Genomic DNA, 21,311 nt, shown 5'->3' with positions numbered 1-21,311 from the left:
TCTTTCTGGATGCTTGCATGTTCCTTTGACTTTTCATGTTGGTGTTTCCTTCAGGAGGTGACCACTGGATCCTTTCTATTTCCATTTTGCTCTCTGGTTCTAAGGGATCTGGGCAGTTTTAAGATTTCTTTGAAACAGGATGTTAGGTTCTTTTTTGGTCATGGCATTCAAATAGTCTACCGATTCTTAAAGTTTTCTTCCTTGCTCTATTATCCAGGTTAGCTGTTTTTTCTATGATGCCTTACATTTTGTTCTAATTTTTCAGGCTTTTGACTTTGTTTTAATGTTTCTTGTTGCCTTATGGAATTACTGGCTTCTATTTGGTTCATTCTAATTTTCAAGGAGTTTGCTGCTTGTGCAACATTTGTACCTCTTGTACTTGCAAACTATTAATTTCCTTTCCAATTCTTTCTTCCACAATACTCATTTATTTTTCAATGTTTTCTCAAGCACTCTCATTTCTTTTTTTTTTTTTTTAATGAGGCAATTGGGGTTAAGTGACTTGCCCAGGGTCACACAGCTAGTAAGTGTTAAGTGTCTGAGGCCGCATTTGAATTCAGGTACTCCTGACTCCAGGGCTGGTGCTCTATCCACTGTGCCACCTAGCTGTCCCTCATTTCATTTATAAAAAAACATTTTCAACTTTTTTAAATTAAACTCTTGCTTCATCTCTTAAAGATGGGATTAGCATCAGAAAAACCTGGATTCAAATCCAGCCTCAGACATTTAATAGCTGTATAATCCAGGGCAAATCACTTAACTTGTTTGCTTCAGTTTGCTCAACTGTAAAATGGAAATGATAATAATAGTACCTATCTCTCAGGGTCATTCTGAGGATCAAATGAGGTAAATATTTGTAAAAGCACTTAGCACAGTTGGATCTATGAAAGCTTCTTCTTTTCCTTTACCCTTTCCCTCTTCTAGTTGTTCGTGCCTAAGTTGTGTTTTTCTCTAAGGCACTGCTTATATGGAGTCATGACTGCTTTTACAGTCATCTTCTTTTCCTTTTGTGTGTCTTCAGCTTCTCTGCCACTATAATAACTCTTTATTGGTATATACTAAGGCCCTTGAAAGCAGAGACTTTCTCCTTTGTATCTTTGTATCTCCAGTTAAGATAATGCCTCACTTTTAACAAATTCATTTTTTTCCTTTTTTTTTTTTAAAGTGAGGCATTTGGGGTTTAGTGACTTGCCCAGGGTCACATAGCTAGTAAGTGTCAAGTGTCTGAGGCTGGATTTGAACATAGAGGTCCTCCTGAATCCAGGGCCCATGCTCTATCCACTATGCCACCTAGCTGCCCCTTAACAAATACATTTTAGTTGATTCAGGGAGCATCTTACCCAACTAATTAACAAATATTTCTTAATTGCCTACTATATGCCAGGTACATGTTGGGGATACAAAATGAGGCAAAAGCTAGTCCCTGGCCTCAAGAAGCTCAAAGTCTAATGGGCAAGACAAAAAGCAAACAAATATATACAAAGCAAGCTATACACAGGATAAATAGGACATAATTAACAGAGGGAAGGCACTAGAATTAAGAGGGACTGGGGAAGGCTTCCTTTAGAAGGTGGGACTTTTGTTGGGATTTGAGGGAAGCTAGAGAAGTCAATAGTCAGAGGAGGAAGAACATTCTAGGCACAGGGAATAGCCAGAGAAAATGCTCAGAGATGAGAGTCTTGTTCCTAGAATAGCCAGAAGACCAGTATAACTAGATCAAAGAGTACAAGTCAGGGAGTAAGGTGTATGAAGGCTGGAAAAGTAAAATAGGAACTAATTTATGAAGGACTTTGAATGTCAGAGCATTTTGTATTTGATTCTGGAGGTGATAAGGGAACCAGTGGAGTTTACTAAGGGAGGTGGACATTCGCTTTAGGAAAATCACTTTAGTAGCTGAATGGAAGATGGATTGAAGTAGGAGAGACTTGAGACAGGCATAAAAGTAGTTAAAAACCATTAAACTGTAGATGGATCATAGGTAAGCTATGTTACCCTGACAATTGGCTTGATATTTGGGTGGACAATACAATACTAAATAGTTAGAAAAGGCTATTGTCTAGTCATCCCACTACTAGAATCTTATTATAAAGATGATAAAAGGGGAAAAAATCTGTACAAAAGTATGCAGTGTTGCTTTATTTATAAATTTATTTATAAACTCCAAAAAGTAATTTTTTACAGAATAGCAAAGAAATATGGAAAGATATATTAAATGATACAAATTGAAGAAAACAAGAGAACATATTTTTGATCCCAGTGCTCCAAGAGATGTTATTTCATTAATGTAGGCATCCCCTCCAACAATGTACATCATAAACCATCATCTATGACTGACTGTCCATTCTGTGCAATTCTCACTGACAAATCTCTATACAAGAGGTCAATATGGGGATGGGGGTAGAGGAAGAAATGAGGGTATAGATCTACTGATTCTTTTCATATTGTAGGAATATCAATGTCATATGATAGATGTTCACATGTTTTCCTTCATTCTTTTTACATGATCAGCACAATATCTCTTCAGTCATACATTTCTCTAAAGACATCCTTTATATAGTTTCTCTGCCGGAACTTTATTTGTAATGTGTAGAAGCCTGTTCAGAGCCACCATGTGCCTTTCCATTGGTTTTGGGAGATCCTTAAGTTCAATTATTTTTTTTTAAGCAGGCATAGTTCAGTTTATTCAATGTTTATAAAAAAAAAAAACTTATGTGGTTGCCATAGCAGCTGCCTGGGTCCTCTGGACAGACACCCGAGTATGAGTCTTCACAAGATGGTCAGTGAATTCCTGATAGGGAGACTTAGTAAACACAGTCTCCTTCCACAGGTCTGGGGTTAGGTAGCTGCATGTTTTGGAGATGGCATCGAAGGTAGCTTTAGCAAAGTTGCCCAGAGTGGCAGTACAGCCCCTTGCAGAAGTACAGCAGTCATCAATTCCAGCCATCATCAGGAGCTTCTTAGGCACAAGAGCTGAGACAATGCCAGTACCTCGAGGGGCGGGGATCAGGCGCACCAAAACAGATCCACAGCGCCCAGTGACCTTGCAGGGCACTGTGTGAGGCTTACCAATCTTATTCTCCCAGTAGCCATGTCTCACAGGAACGATAGACAGCTTGGCCAGAATAATAGCACCAAGAATAGCTGTGGCTACTTCCTTGGAGCACTTGACACCCAAGCCACCTAAGTTCAATTCTTAAGAGGCTGAAGTATTCTATGACTGTTGTTATATGAAATCACTGAAAGAACAATAGTGTTTTTAAAAATTGGGCTTTTGTTTCAAGGACAAATTTTGGGTCATTAAAAGAAATGTGTAATTTGCCATGGTAAATCCATCCTAGCCAGCTCTATTCCTGTCTACCGACTTGACAATTACCATTTTTAAAAACTGACTACGGGGCAGCTAGATGATACAGTGGATAGAGCACTAGCCCTGGAGTCAGGAGTACCTGAGTTCAAATCCGGCCTCAGACACTTAATACTTACTAGCTGTGTGACCCTAGGCAAATCACTTAACCCCAACTGCCTCACTAAAAAAAAAAAATTGACTACGAAACTTTACAAGCAAGTGTTATCGTTTTATAATTTTTCTTTTATTAAAATATTTTAAAATAGCCCTCAGTCTGCAATTTTGTTCTTTAATTTGTTTGTAATTTTATTGGGATATATTGGGAAATGAAGACAATATAAAAACAAAAGATTTTTTTAAAACTTTTTTTTAATTTAAAAAAATGTGGAAAGGATCGATATTTCACACCAGGTTCTCAATAAGACTATACTACAAATAGCAAATGACACTCCTTTATTGCATCAGCTTTGACTTATACATGTACTTCAAGCCTGGAATTTGACTTAACAGTATGAAATAATGAATGAAATAATAGCTAACATTTATATATCAGTTTAAGGTTTACAAAGCATTTTATGAATATTTCATTTTATACATACAATAGCCCAGTGAGGTAGGCAGTGTTGTTATTCCCATTTTACAAATGAGGAAATTGAGGCAGACAAAGTTTAAGTGACTTGCCCATGGTCACATAGTTTACAAATATCAAGAAGCTTAATCTGAATTCATATACATCTTCCCAACCCCAGACCCAGTGTTCTATCCAATGTGACACCTAACTGCCTCCACAATGAAACTAAATTATCATCTCATTTATGTCCTCTTCTGTCCACTCACAGAGCCGTGCTGGCCAAATGAAATTCTTTCGCTTGCACTCTATGCCTCATCTCTTCCCACTCCAATCCATCCTTCATTCAGCTGTCAAATTGATTTCCCTAAAATCCTGGTTTGCCCAAGTCATACCTCTCCAAACTTAAGAAACTCCAGTGACTGAGTCCCTATTACCTCCAGGATGAAATATAAATTCTTCTGTTTGGCTTTTAAAGCCCTTTATAATCTGATTTCTTCCTAGTTTTCTAATATTTCTATACTTTACTCCCATCCAGTAACACTGGCCTCCTTGCTGTTCCCCAAACAATATACAATATCCTGGCTCCATGCTTTTTCCTTTTTAAAAAAATTTTATTTTATTATCAGTTCCAAATTCTCTTCCTCTTCTCTTCCCCTTCCCTCACCCATTAAGGCAAGAAAAACAAAATCCATTTACAAATACATAATGCACAACAAATTCCCACATTTGGAGGAAAGGAAGGAGGGAGGGAGGAAGAAAGGAAGGAAGAAAAGAAATGAACAGATATGTCCTGAAACCATTGGTTCTCTATCTGGAGGTAGAAGCCTTGTTTTATCATGGGGAGTTTGGAATGTGGTTAGTCATTCTGTTGGTCAGTTACTAAGTCTTACAAAGTTTATTATTTTTACAATACTGTTGTTACTGTATAAATTGTTCTCCTGGTTCTGCTCACTTCACTTTGCATTTTACATAAGTCTTTCCAGGTTATTCTGAAACCATTCCCATCACCATTTCTTATAGCACAAAAGTATTCCATCACAATTATATACCACGATTTGTTCAATCATTCCCAAACTGATGAGCATCCCGTTTCCAATTCTTTGTCACACAAAAAAAGCTGTTATATTTTAGTACATGTTAGTCCTTTCAACCCCTTCTTTGATCTCTTTAAGTTACAGATCTACTAGCACTATTTTTGGGTCAAAGAGTATGCACAGGGAAGTGGTGCAGTGGATAAAGCACTGGCCCTGGATTCAGGAGGTCCTGAGTTCAAATCCAGACTCAGACACTTGACACTTACTAGCTGTGTGACCCTGGGCAAGTTACTTAACCCTCATTGTCCTGCAAAAAAGAAAAGAAAAGAAAAGAAAAACCAAAGAATATGCACAGTTTAATTGCTTTTTGGGTGTAGTTCCAAATTACTTTCCAAAATAACTAACTCACAGTTCTACCAACAGTGGGACTTGAACACAAGTATCCCAGCTGTCCACAAAGTCAGTAGTATCTCCAAAGTGGGGGCCTTAGGGTCAATAACTGATCAATCAAATGGAGAGTAGGAAGATAGGATGCATTCTACCCATCCTGCCATAGTTAATCCATTGGTTTGTTTCCAACACAACCACACCAACCACTTATGGGTCAACATTCCTCAAAAACTCTGTTACTATCATTCTCTCTTGCAATTATCGAACTACCAAAGACCCAAAGGCTTTCTGCTTTCACACAGTGGCCAGTAAAATTTCTCCACTTTTTTCCCCTATGGAAAGGAGTGACTAGCACAGGATGGGTCAGGATGTGCACTGCAGATCTCATTACATTACCTTCCACACCCTTAATCTACCAAGCCCTCCATGCATCTTTCAAATTTCTTTATTTCCATCAAAAGCACCATCACCCTTCTAGTCTCCCAGGTAATCCATAACTCCTCACTCAAATGAAAGTGATCTTTCAACTGGCTATGGCCTTTTCTCAATCCTCATCCTTCTTGACCTCTTTGGATCATTTGCCACTATTGACTACTCTCTTTTCTTGGTATGTTATTGCTCCTTTCAAGTTTACTGAAAAGGCTTTTGTGTGCCACCTATTATCTGTACACATAAAAAATTTAGAAATTGAATTTTCTTGTTTAAAAATCCTCCAATTACTTTCTTTGCATTCTGAACCCATTTGTTAAATAAAAATGCAGTATATTTTGAATGGTTTGCAAGAACAAATGAGGGAAGGAAAATTACTAGATGAATTTCAACAAAATTAGTATCATGATTTAGTAAGAACAGCTGACAATGCATTTTTCCCATTTGGCACTACATATCTTTGTAAAGTATCTTTCTCAGCTGTGACAAAATAAACTGAATTTAGAACTAGACTTTCAAATTACAGTAGGAAAAGGGTTAAACCAAGATTTTTTTTTTTTGCATGGGGCAATGGGAGTTAAGTGACTTGCCCAGGGTCACACAGCTAGTAAGTGTCAAGTGTCTGAGGCCAGATTTGAACTCAGGTACTCCTGAATCCAGGTCCAGTGCTTTATCCACTGCACCACCTAGCCACCCCCCAAGATTTTTTAAAATACTGAAGCATATTCACATTGCTCTTACTAAAAATATCATTGTTAATAATAATATTTTAGTGAGAGCAAAAAGGGTTTTGAATCATTAATACTTTTATATTTTCATTTTTTATTTTTATATGTTTTATAGTGTATATAATTACTAGTAACCATGTAATTTATAAATAAGAAAATATACATATAATGGAGTCTATGCTCAATGGTTTTTTTTACCAATAGGATGCATAATCAAAAAAACTTTAGAGGACACTACTCTGCTCCCTTTGCTAACATTCAGAATTACTTTAAGGCTTATATATCATTTTATATTTATTCTCTGATCCTCAGTCAGATCTTTCCAATTCTTATTTTAGCACTCATCAACTATACCAACATGTTTCTAGTCCAGGGGTTCTTAAACTTTTTTTTGTGACATGGACCCAAGTTCTGTACTAAAGAGATTGCCTACAGACTAGTATCATAATTCTTAATCTCCCCTACAATGAGGGCAAGAATCGATTTATCTTCTACAAGTACCAAACAATACCTTGTAAGTAGCAGGTTCCACTGCAAATAATGATCTGCTAAAAATGTTGTACTTTAAGGTTGATTTTTGAGAGTCTACTTTTCTTTCTTTTTTTTTTCGGGACAATGAGGGTTAAGTGACTTGCCAGGGTCACACAGCTAGTAAGTGTCAAGTGTCTGAGGCCACATTTGAACTCAGGTCCTCCTGAATCCAGGGCCGGTGCTTGCCACCTTGCTGCCCCAAGGTTGATTTTTAATTAATGGATGCAAATATTTTTTTCCCTGTAGAAGGAAAAGTGATCTGAAAACAAGGAGACCTGAGTTCTAATCCTTTTTCTATTATGAACTAGCAAAGAAGGTTGTCTAAATGATCTTTACAGTCTCTCTCAGCAAAAAAAACAAATACAAAAACCAAATCAAAATCCTATGATTCAAAGTTATAATGGAGTCATGATTAGTAGGCAATACAAAAATTCAACTTCTTTCCTTTAACAAAGATAAGGCAATAAACTCTTGGCATTAAGAATTTTATATGATATTTGCAGTCCCACCAGTTTTCCACACTGCCCAGCATTCAGTTCAGCATTTTATATCCTTTCACTGCCTTCATGAAAAAGGTGTGTATTATGAAAGGGAGTCTGGGAGAGTCTTTAAAGAAGCAGGAAAATTACACAATCCACAACCCTGGACAGGATATAGAGTGGCACACTCTATATCAATAGATAAAATTTACAGAGCCAAGCAAGCCATCTTGTCTGATTTCAAGACTGTTTTGAGATTTCCTTTTTGTTCTAAGTGAAGAACAGGAAGATATTTGAAAGACAGTTTCTATTGGCAGGTAAATGGTCAGGAACATTCCAGTCAGGCAGGTGCTACAGCTCTTTATATGGTGGTAGCACAAGGAAAAAAAAGAGCATATTAAATGAAGGACCAAAGGAGAAATACTGTAGTACAAACAAGGATGAGTTCAAACCCTACATCCTCTCCCAAAGACAATGATAATCAGCTTGGTAATAACTGTTCAGCTAAGAAAGAGAACTGAAATTACTCTTTTGGAGATGGATACATTAACAATTAAAACAAGCCTGTCTCTTTAAATCAGCAAAGTAAAACATATCCAAGAGTTGTTCAATAATGGAATTAAACTAAATAATGAGTAGCAGCACAGTCTCCATCCTACAAGAAATTTCAGATGTAGCATTAAATATATGTACACAGTTTTATAACTTTAAAACAATGGGTTTTCTAAACTAATAATTCAATTCAAAAAGCATTACTTAAATCTGACAACTATGAGCAAAGTTCTGTCTTAGGTAATGGATACTAAAAACCACCACCAAAAATACTCAGGAAACAGTTCCTGGCTTCAAGGAGCATATAAAATGCAAGTAAATAATTGCAAGATAATTTGAGAAGGGAGAGAGTACTAACAATTGTTTATCAGGAAAGGTTTCCCTAAGAAGCTGATATATTGCTTTGTTTTTCAAAATTACATTGAGTTCATATTAGGTTTTTTAAAAGCCATCTGATGAATGAAGTAAATAACCCTAGGCTTTCTGTTAAAGTATCAGATAAAATAGGTTCATTTAGAATGATCTGGGGCAGCTAGGTGGTGCAGTGGATAAAGCACCGGCCCTCAATTCAGGAGTACTTGAGTTCAAATCTGGCCTCAGACACTTGACACTTACTAGCTGTGTGACCCTGGCAAGTCACTTAACCCCCATTGCTCCACACACACACACAAAAAAGAATGATCTAATTTTTTAAAAGAATGATATAAATCTATGATGCTATAGCAATTTATTCTTTACCTCAAATTGTTGTTTTTATAATTGTTGTTTGTCCTTCGATCTCAAAGAGGACCACAACATCGGGATGATGTCAAGACTTACAGTGCATTGCATTTAATTGAGGGAGGGCTGTGCAAGGCCACTAACCTCACTCTCTCCTCCAGAGCCATCTGGGTCCAGTGGCAAGATATATATCAGGACTATTGGAAATGGCCCCAGATGTTTTAAGGCAATTAGGGTTAAGTGACTTGCCCAGGGTCAAACAGCTAGTAAGTCTCTGAGGTCACATTTGAACTCAGGTCCTCCCAATTTCAGGGCCACCTCAAGTGAACTTAAGAGGTTGAATGCAAAGAGCTATTCAAATCTTCACACTACCACTTGCTGACATCTGCACTTCGAGAAACAGTCAAGAATTGGAGCTACATCTCCTTTTTGCACACTTAAATAGAGAATATCTCCACAAGCACTGTGGCTCACAATTGCCTGGGGGATAAAAAAAGAAATTGAGGCTTGGCATAAAAAGTCCTTCAAGATCTGGCTCTAACTGGATCTTCCAGGCATATTACAGATGACTCCTTTACATAGTCTACATTCCAATCAAACTGTCTCCATGTACAAGACATGCTCTATCTCAGACTTCTGTGTTTTAGTACAGGCTGTTTCCCTGGCTTGGAATGCTCTAACAACCCCTTTCCCACCCATTCTCTTCAAGACTTTTTTTCAAGAGTCCTTTCCTGATTCCCCAAATGATAACTGGCCACATCACTTCATATTTGTTTTGTCTATAACCTGTACTTATTTGTCTGTGAACAAACTGTATCCCTTCAGCAGAACTTAAGCTTCTAGAGGGCAGGGAATAATTGGTTTTTGTCTTAGAGGCTCCAGCATCTAGCAAAGTGTCTGGAAATTAGCAGGTGCTTAATAAATAGCAACTCCTGAATGAGGAAACTTCCTTACTAATGCACCTGCTATCTCCCCAGAAAATTAAAGTATGAGAAAGTTCTCTGTAGCACTGACTGCTTAACTGACTTCCTTGCCCATGCTCCTAACTTGACAGCCAGCTCTCTATCCACTATATAGGTATGGTTGATTACTGATTCAAAGTTTGCAGATAAAGAAAGAGGATCAGAAAGGTTAAGTGACTTGTCCAATACACTATAAGTAAAAGGGCCAGGACTCAAAACCCAAGTGTCCTAACTCTCTGAGATTAATACTCTTTCCACTACACCATTCTTCTCCCCTGACTTTAGGTATGGTTCTCTCTTACTTGGCTGAATACCGAAAATTAAGTACTCTCTTCAAGGATGTTATTGTAATTCATGTGCAAACTGACTTCATACAGAAACTTACCATACATTATGAATTTCTAAAGAATGTTTTTTGCAGGCAATAGAGTCTAGTAAAATACTAGTTATAGTACTTCTTCAAATTCTCAATGGATAGCACAAAATCTATCATTATGACCAATTAACTTTTATCCAACATCCACACTGATCTAAGTACTAATCAAATGATGAGAAAGTAATATCTGAAGTTGGAGATGGGAGATAAGAGTTACTTCCTTTAGAGGACTGGACTAAATAATACTAGACTACTTCCTTATGTCCCACTGAAATTATACACAAGTCATCCCACTATATGTTCTCTCCCTTAAGACCTAATGAAGAAAAAACTCTTTCACACTGAATAGCTTCTTATTCTTTTATTCCATCACCGTTGATGCCCTGATTTAAAAAAAAAAAAAGAACCTGTAAGCAGTAAAAGTTGAAGCACTATACAATTAAATAATGGCCTGAACGTTTACAGCTTAGCCAGAACCATGATATAATATTCACAAATAAAACTGCTTAAAAATGAGATGTTATTTTACTCTTGCAATGATTATTCAAATCTGATGATAGATATATCATTGTGTGAGCATTCCTGGCACATAGTAGGCACTTACTGACTGGCACCACTTGTACAATTACTTCTTTCAATTCTCTTAGGACCTTAACTTAAAAGGAAGTAAATTAATTTTGCATTTTCAAATTTAAATTACATTAAAAAAAAGTCACCAGGACACTGGTAATGACTACAGACCACACAGGGATAAAAGTTTGGTCACTATTAAGCAGGAATCTCAGCAAAGTGGCGTGGGAGGGATACTTTGAGGGAAAACAAGATCATTAGTAAGGAACTGTATGTAGTACAACAGTGTGCTATTTTATTGTAGATAAATCCTAGCCTCCACTTCATCTGATGAGATTTAAATTGGAAGAGGGAAAGGCAAGGGGGGAAAGCTCTTTTTCCTATTTTGACACAATTTCGTTTTTGAACATGTGGGTATCTGAACTGCTCTTTCTAGTGAGGGGAGGGGGAGGGGGACGACTCTAGGAAGCTCTGGGACGTCAGCAGCCAAAGCAGTGACCCTGAGGTTGTGTCTCATGATCCCGGGAACAGACAGCCCTTTCACTATCCCCTTCCTTCTTAACTAGGAAGGAGGGGGAGGTGGGGAGCACTTATCACCACCACCACCCCCAAGCCTTCCCTCTCCTGATTATTTCCAATTTATCCTGGACGATATCGCCTTTTTGCACGTTGGCTCCCCCAGTAGACTGTGAGCTTCCTGAGGGCAGGAATTGTGTTTGACCTTTCTTGCTCTCCCCAGAGCTTAGCCTACTAGGTGCCCGGCCCATACACAGTTGGCGCTTAATCAATGTCTCCTGACTGACTGACTGACTGACTGACTGACAGAAAGCTCGGCTTGCCCTCCCTGCAGTTCTGCAGCGACAGCCTGTCACGTGCTGGCACGGTGGCCGGACCCAAACGAGCACCAATTTGCGCCCCCCGCCCCGCTCCGCTCCGCAGCCCCGAAGACGGAGGGCAGCCCGGTGGAGCTCGTACCCGCCGCCGCCCGTGACGCACGCAGTGGGCTCACAATCCGAACAAACCGCGCGCTCCCGGGCAGAAGGCGCTCGCTGCCCCTTCGACCCGCAGCCCCTTCCTCGGGGACAGCCCCGCCCCCCTGCCGGGGCCGGCTCGGCCCGGGCCCCGACGCCAACCCTGGCCGGCAGCCACCGCCCCCGGGGGAAGAGTGTCCCATCGCCCGGATAATCAACAAGCGCCGCCCGTGAGGCTTGAAGCGGGGTCTCCCCTCAGACGGGGCCTGGGGCCCGCCTCCCCTCGGCTCCGGCTCCCCACGAACCTTCTCCAGGGAGATGTCCATGACTCGGGACGAGCGGCAGGCTCCGAGGGCGGCCGGACGGTCCCACGTCCCACTTCCGCCTCCTGCGCCTCCGCTGCCGTTTCCACGCTGGCAGCGCTGACGTCCCAGCCAATCCGCCATGGGGGGGTGGGGGGGGGGGAAGAGGAAGGAGGGGAAGGAGGAGGAGAAGGGGAGAGGGAGGAGACGAAGGACTGTCCTGAAGGGGGCGGGGCGGGGCGGGGCGGACCTGAGCGACGCGAAAGTGGGTGGAGCCATCCGGCTTTCCACGTCGGTGACGTCAACGTGACGGCCTCCACTATTTGCGGTCCTAAGGGGGAAGGGTGCGAAGGTGGCATATTTCAGAGCCTAATCTCCAAGGGTCCACTCAAGAACTCACCCTCCATTTAAAAAATATATATTTATCATAAAAATTAAGTGTCAGATTGCTAAAGTAAGCTGATTCTTTTCGTCCCAGTTCCCAAAGCCTTTCTTTTCCTTTCCATCGAGAATGGAACAGGTCACTAGCCCTCTAAGAGGGTGGGAGAGCACCAGAGTCTTAAACCAGCACAGGCGTGGGATTAGCATCTTTTTGCACGATTGATGATTGGGGAAGCGCGTGCAGCTGGGAAGATGTGCAGATGTGAAATTAGGCCCAGAGCTGTCCAGTTTATCGCAAGCACTCGCCCCATTGGCCCTTCAACCTATGCTTCATGCGAGGACCCTTCATAAACCGCGTTAGCTTAAAAAGAAATTCAACCCCGCCGCATAATTTTGAGGGAAAGAAGGGGAAACGGGCCTTCTGGTTTACAGAAAGGGGGACAGGTTGCAGCGGACCACCATCTCTCACTGGTTGCCCCTATGCTTGCTTGCAACTCTCCCTTCTCACTTTGGCCTCTTGGCTTCCTTCATTGCTGTTCAATCTCATCAGAAAACCCTTTGTGGGGTTTTCATGGCAAAGATACTGGAATGGTTTGCCATTTCCTTCTCCAGCTCATTTTACAGATGAGGAAACGCTCAGAGTCACAGAGCTAGTAAGTGTCTAAGGCCAAATTTGAACTCAAAAAGATGAGTCTTCCGAATTCGACACTCTATCCACTTCCAAGCCTAGCTGCCCTGGCTTCCTTCCTATCCTAGCTCAAATCCCATCTTCTATGAGCAGCCTTTCCTGATCTCCCTTCATGCTAATGCCTTCCCTCTAAGATTACCTCCAAATTACATCCTGCATATATTTTGTTTGTTCGAAGCTGTTTGTAGGTGCTATTCCCTATTAATTAGACTAATAACAGGGACATTTGGCTAGGTCGGGAGGGGAGGTGATCTTTGTATTCCCAGATCTAGTACAGTGGCAGACATATAGTAGAAGCTTGATAAATGCTAGTCGATTTGTGGATCCTGAAGGTTGTAGAGAACCACTGGAATTTATTGTCAGGATGACTGATTGTTGAATGGGGCCTCTAGGAGATGGGGATCCCAACTAGCTGTTATTACAGTATTCACTTATATTAGTTTTATACAGTAATAAAAATAGTTTACATGTACATGACATTTAGAAGTTTGTGAAGCATTTTCTTCACCACTGTTTTTTGGAGATAAAGTAGCATAAGTATTTTCCTCATTTTACAAAATAGACAACTGAGGAGCAGAGAAATTAAGTGACTTGGCCTGAGATGATATAGCTAGGGATTGTTGGAGTCCTTGAACCTAAATAAGTCTGATGCTCCATGTCCTAGCTAGACTATGCATGGTGCAATGGAAAGAGCCATGGCTATAAAGTGAGAAGATATAGATTCAAACCCCAGCTTTGTCATTTACTACCTGTGTGGCCTGGGGCAAGTAATTTAATTTCTCTCTTCCTCAATTACCTTATCTGGAAAATTAGGACGTGGGACTAAATTCCTCTTGTGTTTCTTGTTTTTGTTTTGTTTTTAGTAGGGCAAAGAGGGTTAAATGACTTGTTCAGGGTCACACAACTAGTACTAGTCAAGTGTTTGAGGTCCGATTTGAACTCAGATCCTCCTGAATCCAAGGCTAGTGCTTTATCCACTGCGCCACCTAGCTGCCCGGACTAAGTTCATTTTAAAGACCCTTGCAGCCATTTTCTTCCATGACCCTAGATAGTCTCTTCCTTTATTGTGATGTTTAAATACCTTTGGCAGTTGAAAAGTTCCTTGATATTCATGTGAACATTCCATTCAGTTGTGAAGTATTTTGTCATTCTTATCCATGCTTCTTAAGTGTCCTTAAATGCTCCTTGAAGGAGTTAATCAATATAAAAGACTTTCCTTAGGCAGTGATTTTCTGGTGTTTAACAACCAAAGAATTTTTTAAGTTACCAAAAGTTAAAAAAATAACACTTTAATCTGCATTAATAACATTTTCTTCATCACTTTCTTAAATCTAGACAATTGATAAAATAAATCAAGCTGAAAATTTAATTATTGATTTTGGGAGTTGGGGCAGCTAGGTGGCGCAGTGGATAGAGCACCAGCCCTGGATTCAGGAGGACCTGAGTTCAAATCCGACCTCAGATACTTACTAGCTGTGTGACCCTAGGCAAGTCACTTAACCCCAATTGCCTCACAAAAATAAATAAATAAGTAAAGATTCTGGGAGTTTGTTCAAGTTGACTCCAACACACCCCTGTTCTGGGGCTTCTGATATTTTGTAGATACTAGCACAACACAGCGACAGGTTTTTTTGTGGCTACAGGACTGCTCCAGCTCTGTCCAGACTTGCACATCCTTGATATGATGTTTTTTATGCCAGTTCTTTAGTGGGTGAATAATAATATGCTGCATCCTGAAGGTAATAGGAAGTCCCTGGACTTTACTAATTGAAAGACTGACATATACCCACTTATGATTCATTCAGTCAATCAACAAGTATCTATTACATATTCCTTCTTGATCAGTAGCAATAGGAAGCAAGGCGTAATGAACAGAGTGATAGACTTGGCTTCAGGAAGACCTGGGTTCAGATTCTGCCTCAGGCACTCAGTAGCTAAGTAACACTGGGCTTAATGTCTTTTAGTCTCATTTTTTTATTTGTAATATAGAAATAGTAATACCTACTTCATACTTGTGTTATGAAGTTCAAATGTTCTAATACATGTAGAGTACTTTGCAGACCTTAAAGCACTATGTAAATGTGAATTGTTGTTTTTCCTAATATCTTAAATGTTCTCAAGTCAAGGTATTCCATTAGACACAGAAATATGCCACCACTGAAAGAATATTGGTATTAAAATATTGGGCTTTTATATCAGGGATCATTTTGTAGAAAATTGAAAGCACTGTACTTCACAGAGTGTACAATATAGTACACTCATTATTCAATTTAGGGACTAACTCATAATCCATTTTCCAGTCTCTATTCAAGACATATGTATAATAAAGAACAAAATAATAAACTCACAGAACTTCACAGTTGGAAAGGACATCAATGACCACCCAATCCAACCCCAGACTGAAAAATATTCCTTCTACGATATCTCTAACCTCTAAAGAGAAGGAACCCATTGCCTCCAGAGGCAGCCCATTCCATTTTTTGGATAGCTCTAGTCACAAAGGAGGTTTTTCTTATATCAAGCCTAAATTTGCCTGCTTGCCATTTCTATAAAAACACACACGTACACACATACACACACACACACACACACACACACACGCAGAAGCACACCATGCTCCTAGTTTGGCCCTGTGGGGGCCAAAGAGAATATGATTAATCAGTCTTCCAACTTTCTTGTTGTTCAGTACTGGAAAACTATCATGATTTTTGATTGACATTTTCTCTCCATCCTCCTCCAGTTTTTAGCTGATGCTTATGGATCATATACTTGAGACACTTCACTATCCTGATTGTCATCCTCTGAATATTCCCCAGTTTCCCAGTGTTCTTTCTAAAATATAGGTCCAAACAGTATCAACAACATTATGTGTTGATCAACTGTGATAGACTTGATTCTTCTCGGCAATGCAGTGGTCCAGGATAGTTCCAGGGGACTCATGATGGAAAATGTTCTCCAAATCCAGAAAAAAAAAAAAAAAGGAACTGTGGAATCTAGATGCAGATCTAACCGTAATATTTCTATTATTTTTTGTTGTTGTTGTTTTCCTTTTTTGAGGTTTTTCCTTTTTGCTCTGATTATTCTCTCATAACATGACTAGTGCAGAAATGTGTTTGGTGTGATTGTACATATATGACCGGGGCAGCTAGGTGGCACAGTGGATAGAGCACCAGCCCTGTAGTCAGGAGGACCTGAGTTCAAATCCAGCCTCAGACACTTGACACTTACTAGCTGTGTGACCTTGGGCAAGTCACTTAACCCTCATTGCCCAACCAAAAAACAAAAACAAAAACAAAACCAAAAATAAACGAATGGGTACATATATGGCCTATATCAGATTGCTTGCTGTCTTGGGGAGGTGGGAGGGAGGGGAGGAAGGGAGAGGAATTTAAAACTAGAAGTCTTGTAAAGACAGATGTTGAAAACTATCTCTAGGTGTGACTGGAAAATAATTTTAAAAATTATATGAAAAAAAAACCCAAATAGCTTACTGAAATTAAAAATAAAATAAAATGTAGGTCCAAGAATCTAATTAGATACTCCAAAAGAGACCTAACTAAATTACAGTACAAAAGGACTGTCATTATTCCTAGAAGTTATGCCTTTTTAAATGTAGCATGAGATTGCATTTTTGCATTTTGATTGCTGTAATTCCATGTTGACTTATTGAACTTGCAATCCACTAAAGTCCTCAGTATTTTTTCTGATGAGCTGCTTTTTGGCCAAGTTTCTCCAGTCTTATGGATATAAAGTTGATTTTTTTTTTGAAACTCTATTAAATTTCATCTACTCACTTCTGTCAAGAACTTTTTGAATCCTGATACAGTTACCCAGTGTGTTAACCATCCTTCCCAGGTTTATGTTATCTGGAAATTTATAAGCATAACATTAATGTCTTTTAAGTCATTAACAAAAATGTTAAACCACAAATGGTCAAGCCCAGATCTGTGGGGTATTCCCTCCATACACTGAACCATTAATGATTACTTTTTGGGCATACCCATCCAACCTGTTCCATGCCCGTTTTGTTGTACCTTAATGTAGTTCACATATACCCATCTTTTCTAAAAAATAACATAACTGACTTTTTTTTTTGGTGAGGCAATTGGGGTTAAGTGACTTGCCCTTAGTCACAAAGCTAGTAAGTGTCAAGTGTCTGAGGCTGGATTTGAACTCATATCCTCCTGAATCCAGGGCTGGTGCTCTATCCACTGTGCCACCTAGCTGCTCCATAACTGCCTTTCATTTAGTATGCTTTTTTTTTCTTTTTTCTTTTCTTTTTTTTTTTTTTTGTGAGGCAGTGGGGGTTAAGTGACTTGCCCAGAGTCACACAGCTAGTAAGTGTCAAGTGTCTGAGGCCGGATTTGAACTCAGGTCCTCCTGAATCCAGGGCCGGTGCTCTATCTACTGCGCCATCTAGCTGCCCCAATAACTGCCTTTCTTAAATGCATTTAATAACCCTGTCAAAAATGGGAAATAAAGTCAATCTGGAGGGGCAGCTAGATGGCGCAGTGGATAGAGCACCGGCCCTGGAGTCAGGAGGACCTGAGTTCAAATCCGGCCTCAGACACTTAACACTTACTAGCTGTGTGACCCTGGGCTAGTCACTTAACCCCAACTGCCTCACTAAAAAAAAACCAAAAAAAAACCAATAAAGTCAATCTGGTATATAAAGCCCTTCTGGTTCCTTGTAATTAATTTCCTTTTCCAAATGGTCACATACAAAATCTTTATACAAGAATTTTGCTAGGAATTGAAATCAAGTTCACTGTCCTGTTGTTTAAAGTTACATTTCCTTCCCCTTTTCAAAAATTGGAACAAAATTTTCCAATCTCTAATCTGACAGGATTTCTTCCATTCTTTAAATATTGTAAAGATCATTAACAATAGCTCAGAAATCACAACTTCCATTTTTTAAGTACCTGCAAATATAATTCACCTTAGGTGATTTGAAGTCATTATGAAAAGCTAAGTGTTATCTTACAATATCTTTGTGTTATCACCTCCTTCTTTGTTGTTACACACCTCTTTTCTAGTCCAAAGATCATTCTTCATAGCAAAGAAAAAAACAGCATACGGACTGAGTAGTTCTATTTTCTCTCTGTTGTCAATTATCCTATCCACCCAAAGCAACAGTTTGAGTCTATTCTTTCCCCCCAATTTAGCTAACAGGGACTAGCCCCCTGTGCAGAGTGCCTCTGATTGAATCTCCCCAGGTGGAGGATATGAGTTCAAATCCATGTGCAGGAGCCTATGTGAAAGTGCCTTGTAGAGACTTGAGAGTATGTGTAGACTTTTGATAACTGGTTCCATTCTCCTATCCAGTAGGTGAGGAGAAGTCATTTAATTTGGTTTCAAAGCCTGAACTCAAAATGCTTTTGAAAGGTGTTAGAGAGCTTTGGCCAGTCACCATGAGCATCCAGTGAAAGTAAATGCTATTAATGCTTGAATTCTAGTGGGTGGGGGGGTGGGAATGGAGGAGAAAGAAAAGTTGGAACACAAATTTTTTTTTAAATTGAAGTTAAAATCTGTTTTTACATATATTTTGAAAAATAAAATTATATTTCAATTTAAAAAAAGGATACATGAAAGTAAATGCTACCCAGCTTTTTGGGTAGCTAAGAATTGGAAATCAAAGGGATGCTCATCAATTGGGGAATGGCTAAACAGGCTGTGGTATATGATGGTGATGGAATATTATTGTGCTCTAAGAAATGACAAGCAGAATGATTTCCAAAAGGCCTGGAAAGACTTGTATGAACTGATATATAGTGAAGAGAGCAGAACCAAGAGAACATTGTGCACAGAGACAGCAATATTGTTTGATGAAAAACTGTGAAAGACTTAACTATTCTCAACAATACAGTGATCCCAGACAATCCCAAAGGTCTATTGATGAAACATACTATCTACCTCTAAAGAAAGAACTGATATTGATTGAACACAGACTGAAGCAGGCTATTTTTCACTTTCATTTTTTTCTCTTATTCAAGTTTTCTTATACAAAATGACTAATATGATAATGTTTTACATAATTGTACATGTATAATCCTATATCTGATTGCTTACCGCCTCAGGGAAGGTGAAGGGGAGGGAGGGAAAAAGGGATAAAAATTGGAACCCCAAACTATAAATAAAAATGTTTATTACTTTTTTAAAAAAAGAAAGTAAATGCTGTCAGGAAAGAGGCCTTGGGCTTTTTCCCCCTCTTAGACTGATATGTGACCCCATAAAACAGGTCTCAAACTTGTGCCTCTGCATTTGTTCTTTACTGATTTAGGTGAAGAGATTGGAGACTGATGTCAACAGTTTAAAATTTTTTTAATTAAAATTTTAATTTAATTTTAATTTTGTCTTAAGTGGTCAGAAGAGTGATCTTCTAGATGTCCTGAAGTCTTGGCAACCTGACATCTGGCATCTAGTGTCCTGGCTTTGCAGCCAGACCAGCACTGATGCCCCAGTTGACAAAGATTGACCTTTGGGAGTGATATTCAAGGCCCAACATACTGGTAACTACGAAGAGATTAGGCAGGCAGACTAGGAATCATTTGGAAGTCATTTTGTATCTGGGTGTAAACTTAGTAAGACCAATATTATGTAGAAACTATGCTAAGTCTCAGCCTACTCACCCCAGAGACCAGAGTAGTATAAGAGAAAGCATAAGGGGGCAGCTAGGTGGCACAGTGGATAAAGCATTGGATCTGGATTCAGGAGGACCTGAGTTCAAATTCGGTCTCAGTTACTTGACACTTACAAGCTGTGTGACCCTGGGCAAGTCACTTAACCCTCATTACCCCACCAAAAAAAAAAGAAAAGAGAGAGAGAGAAAGCATATCCTTTAGGAATTGGAAGCTAAAGGAGTGTTTGTATTTTTGTTCCTCCTATATCTTTGAAGTAAATATCCCTCTCTAAAAGCTAATTGATGTTAATTGGCTAAAAGAGGACCCATGATAACATGAGGGTGATGTCTTGATGTGCTTGTGAATTGGATTTAAGTTAGGCAAAGCTGCCCAAAGTCATCAGCTTCACTCTCTCCTCCGGAATTATTGGAATCCCATGGCAAGACAATGGACCGGGGACTAGGGTACTTACTAGTCATTCACAATTGGCTAACTGGTAGGAGCTCAAGCCAATCAAATTAGAGAAGAGATATACACTCAGCCACTCAAGGTACCCCCTTGAATCCTGAGGAAGCATATGTGGCTTCTGAAAATGAGACTCGATCATACTAGCTGCTCTAAAAAACAAAACAGAATAGAACTTTGCGTGTTGTCCTTAGCTTTCCTTGACAACCTCCTTCTTAGCTTAAGCACTCCCGATACTATTCTTTTTTGTCTTTTTTCTTTTTTTTGCAGGGCAATGAGGGTTAAGTGACTTGCCCAGGGTCACACAGCTAGTCAGTGTCAAGTGTCTGAGGCCAGATTTGAACTCAAGTCCTCCTGAATCCAGGACCAGTGCTTTATCCACTGTGCCACCTAGCTGCCCCCCTCCTGATACTATTCTTGCTGGACCCTGATGCATTTTTTATTCAACTTCTGTTATCTGTCTTTGTTTTCATCTTCTACACATGTCTTTTTGGAGGGGTAGTATTTTATTTTCCAGTTACATGTAAAGATTGTTTTTAACATTCATTTGGGGGGGGGGCAGGGCAATGAGGATTAAGTGACTTGCCCAAGGTCACACAGCTAGTAAATGTCAAGTGTCTGAGGTCAGATTTGAACTCAGGTCCTTCTGAATCCAGGATCGGTGCTTTATCCACTGCGCCACCTAGCTGCCCCCTCAACATTCATTTTTGTAAGATTTTGAGTTTCAAATTTTTCTCCTTACCTCCATTCCCTCCCCCTTCCCCAAGATGGTAAGCAATCAGATATAGGTTATATATATATACAATCATATTATACATATTTTCATATTAGTCATGTTGTAAAAGAAGAATCAGAACAAGAGAAAAACCATAAAAAAGAAAAAATAACAACAAATAAAGTGAAAATAGTATACTTCAATCTGCATTCAGACTCCATAGTTCTTTTTCTGGATGTGGAGAGCATTTTCCATCATAAGTCTTTTGGAACTGCCCTGCATCATTGCATTGCTGAGAAGAGCCAAGTCCTTCACAGTTGATCATCACACAATGTTGCTGTTTACACATGTCTTTTTAAAATCTGAGTTTGTTGGTGAGTTCCTTTTGCCATCCGCCGTTATCTTGAAACAATTTTCCTTTTTTTTTTTTTTACCTCATCAGAATTGTTTGTCTTCATTCTTGAGAACTTCCCAACCACAA

At 39.4% G+C, this 21,311-nt stretch overlaps 1 protein-coding gene across 1 annotated transcript in view; it reads right to left on the bottom strand.

Moving 5' to 3' along the window:
- Window positions 1-12,105, bottom strand: part of PDXDC1 (pyridoxal dependent decarboxylase domain containing 1) — a 63,063-nt gene extending 50,958 nt beyond the window's left edge. The window contains exon 1 of the mRNA XM_043968619.1: window positions 11,965-12,105. Within this exon, the coding sequence (XP_043824554.1) occupies window positions 11,965-12,105 (141 nt within the window). The remainder of the gene's footprint in view (window positions 1-11,964) is intronic.
- Window positions 12,106-21,311: the final 9,206 nt, after the last annotated feature.

This window comes from Dromiciops gliroides, chromosome 1 (assembly GCF_019393635.1).
Source record: "Dromiciops gliroides isolate mDroGli1 chromosome 1, mDroGli1.pri, whole genome shotgun sequence".
NCBI lineage: Eukaryota > Metazoa > Chordata > Mammalia > Microbiotheria > Microbiotheriidae > Dromiciops > Dromiciops gliroides.
Note: the sequence above shows the minus strand (reverse complement) of the source record. Positions and strands in the feature narration are given on the sequence as shown.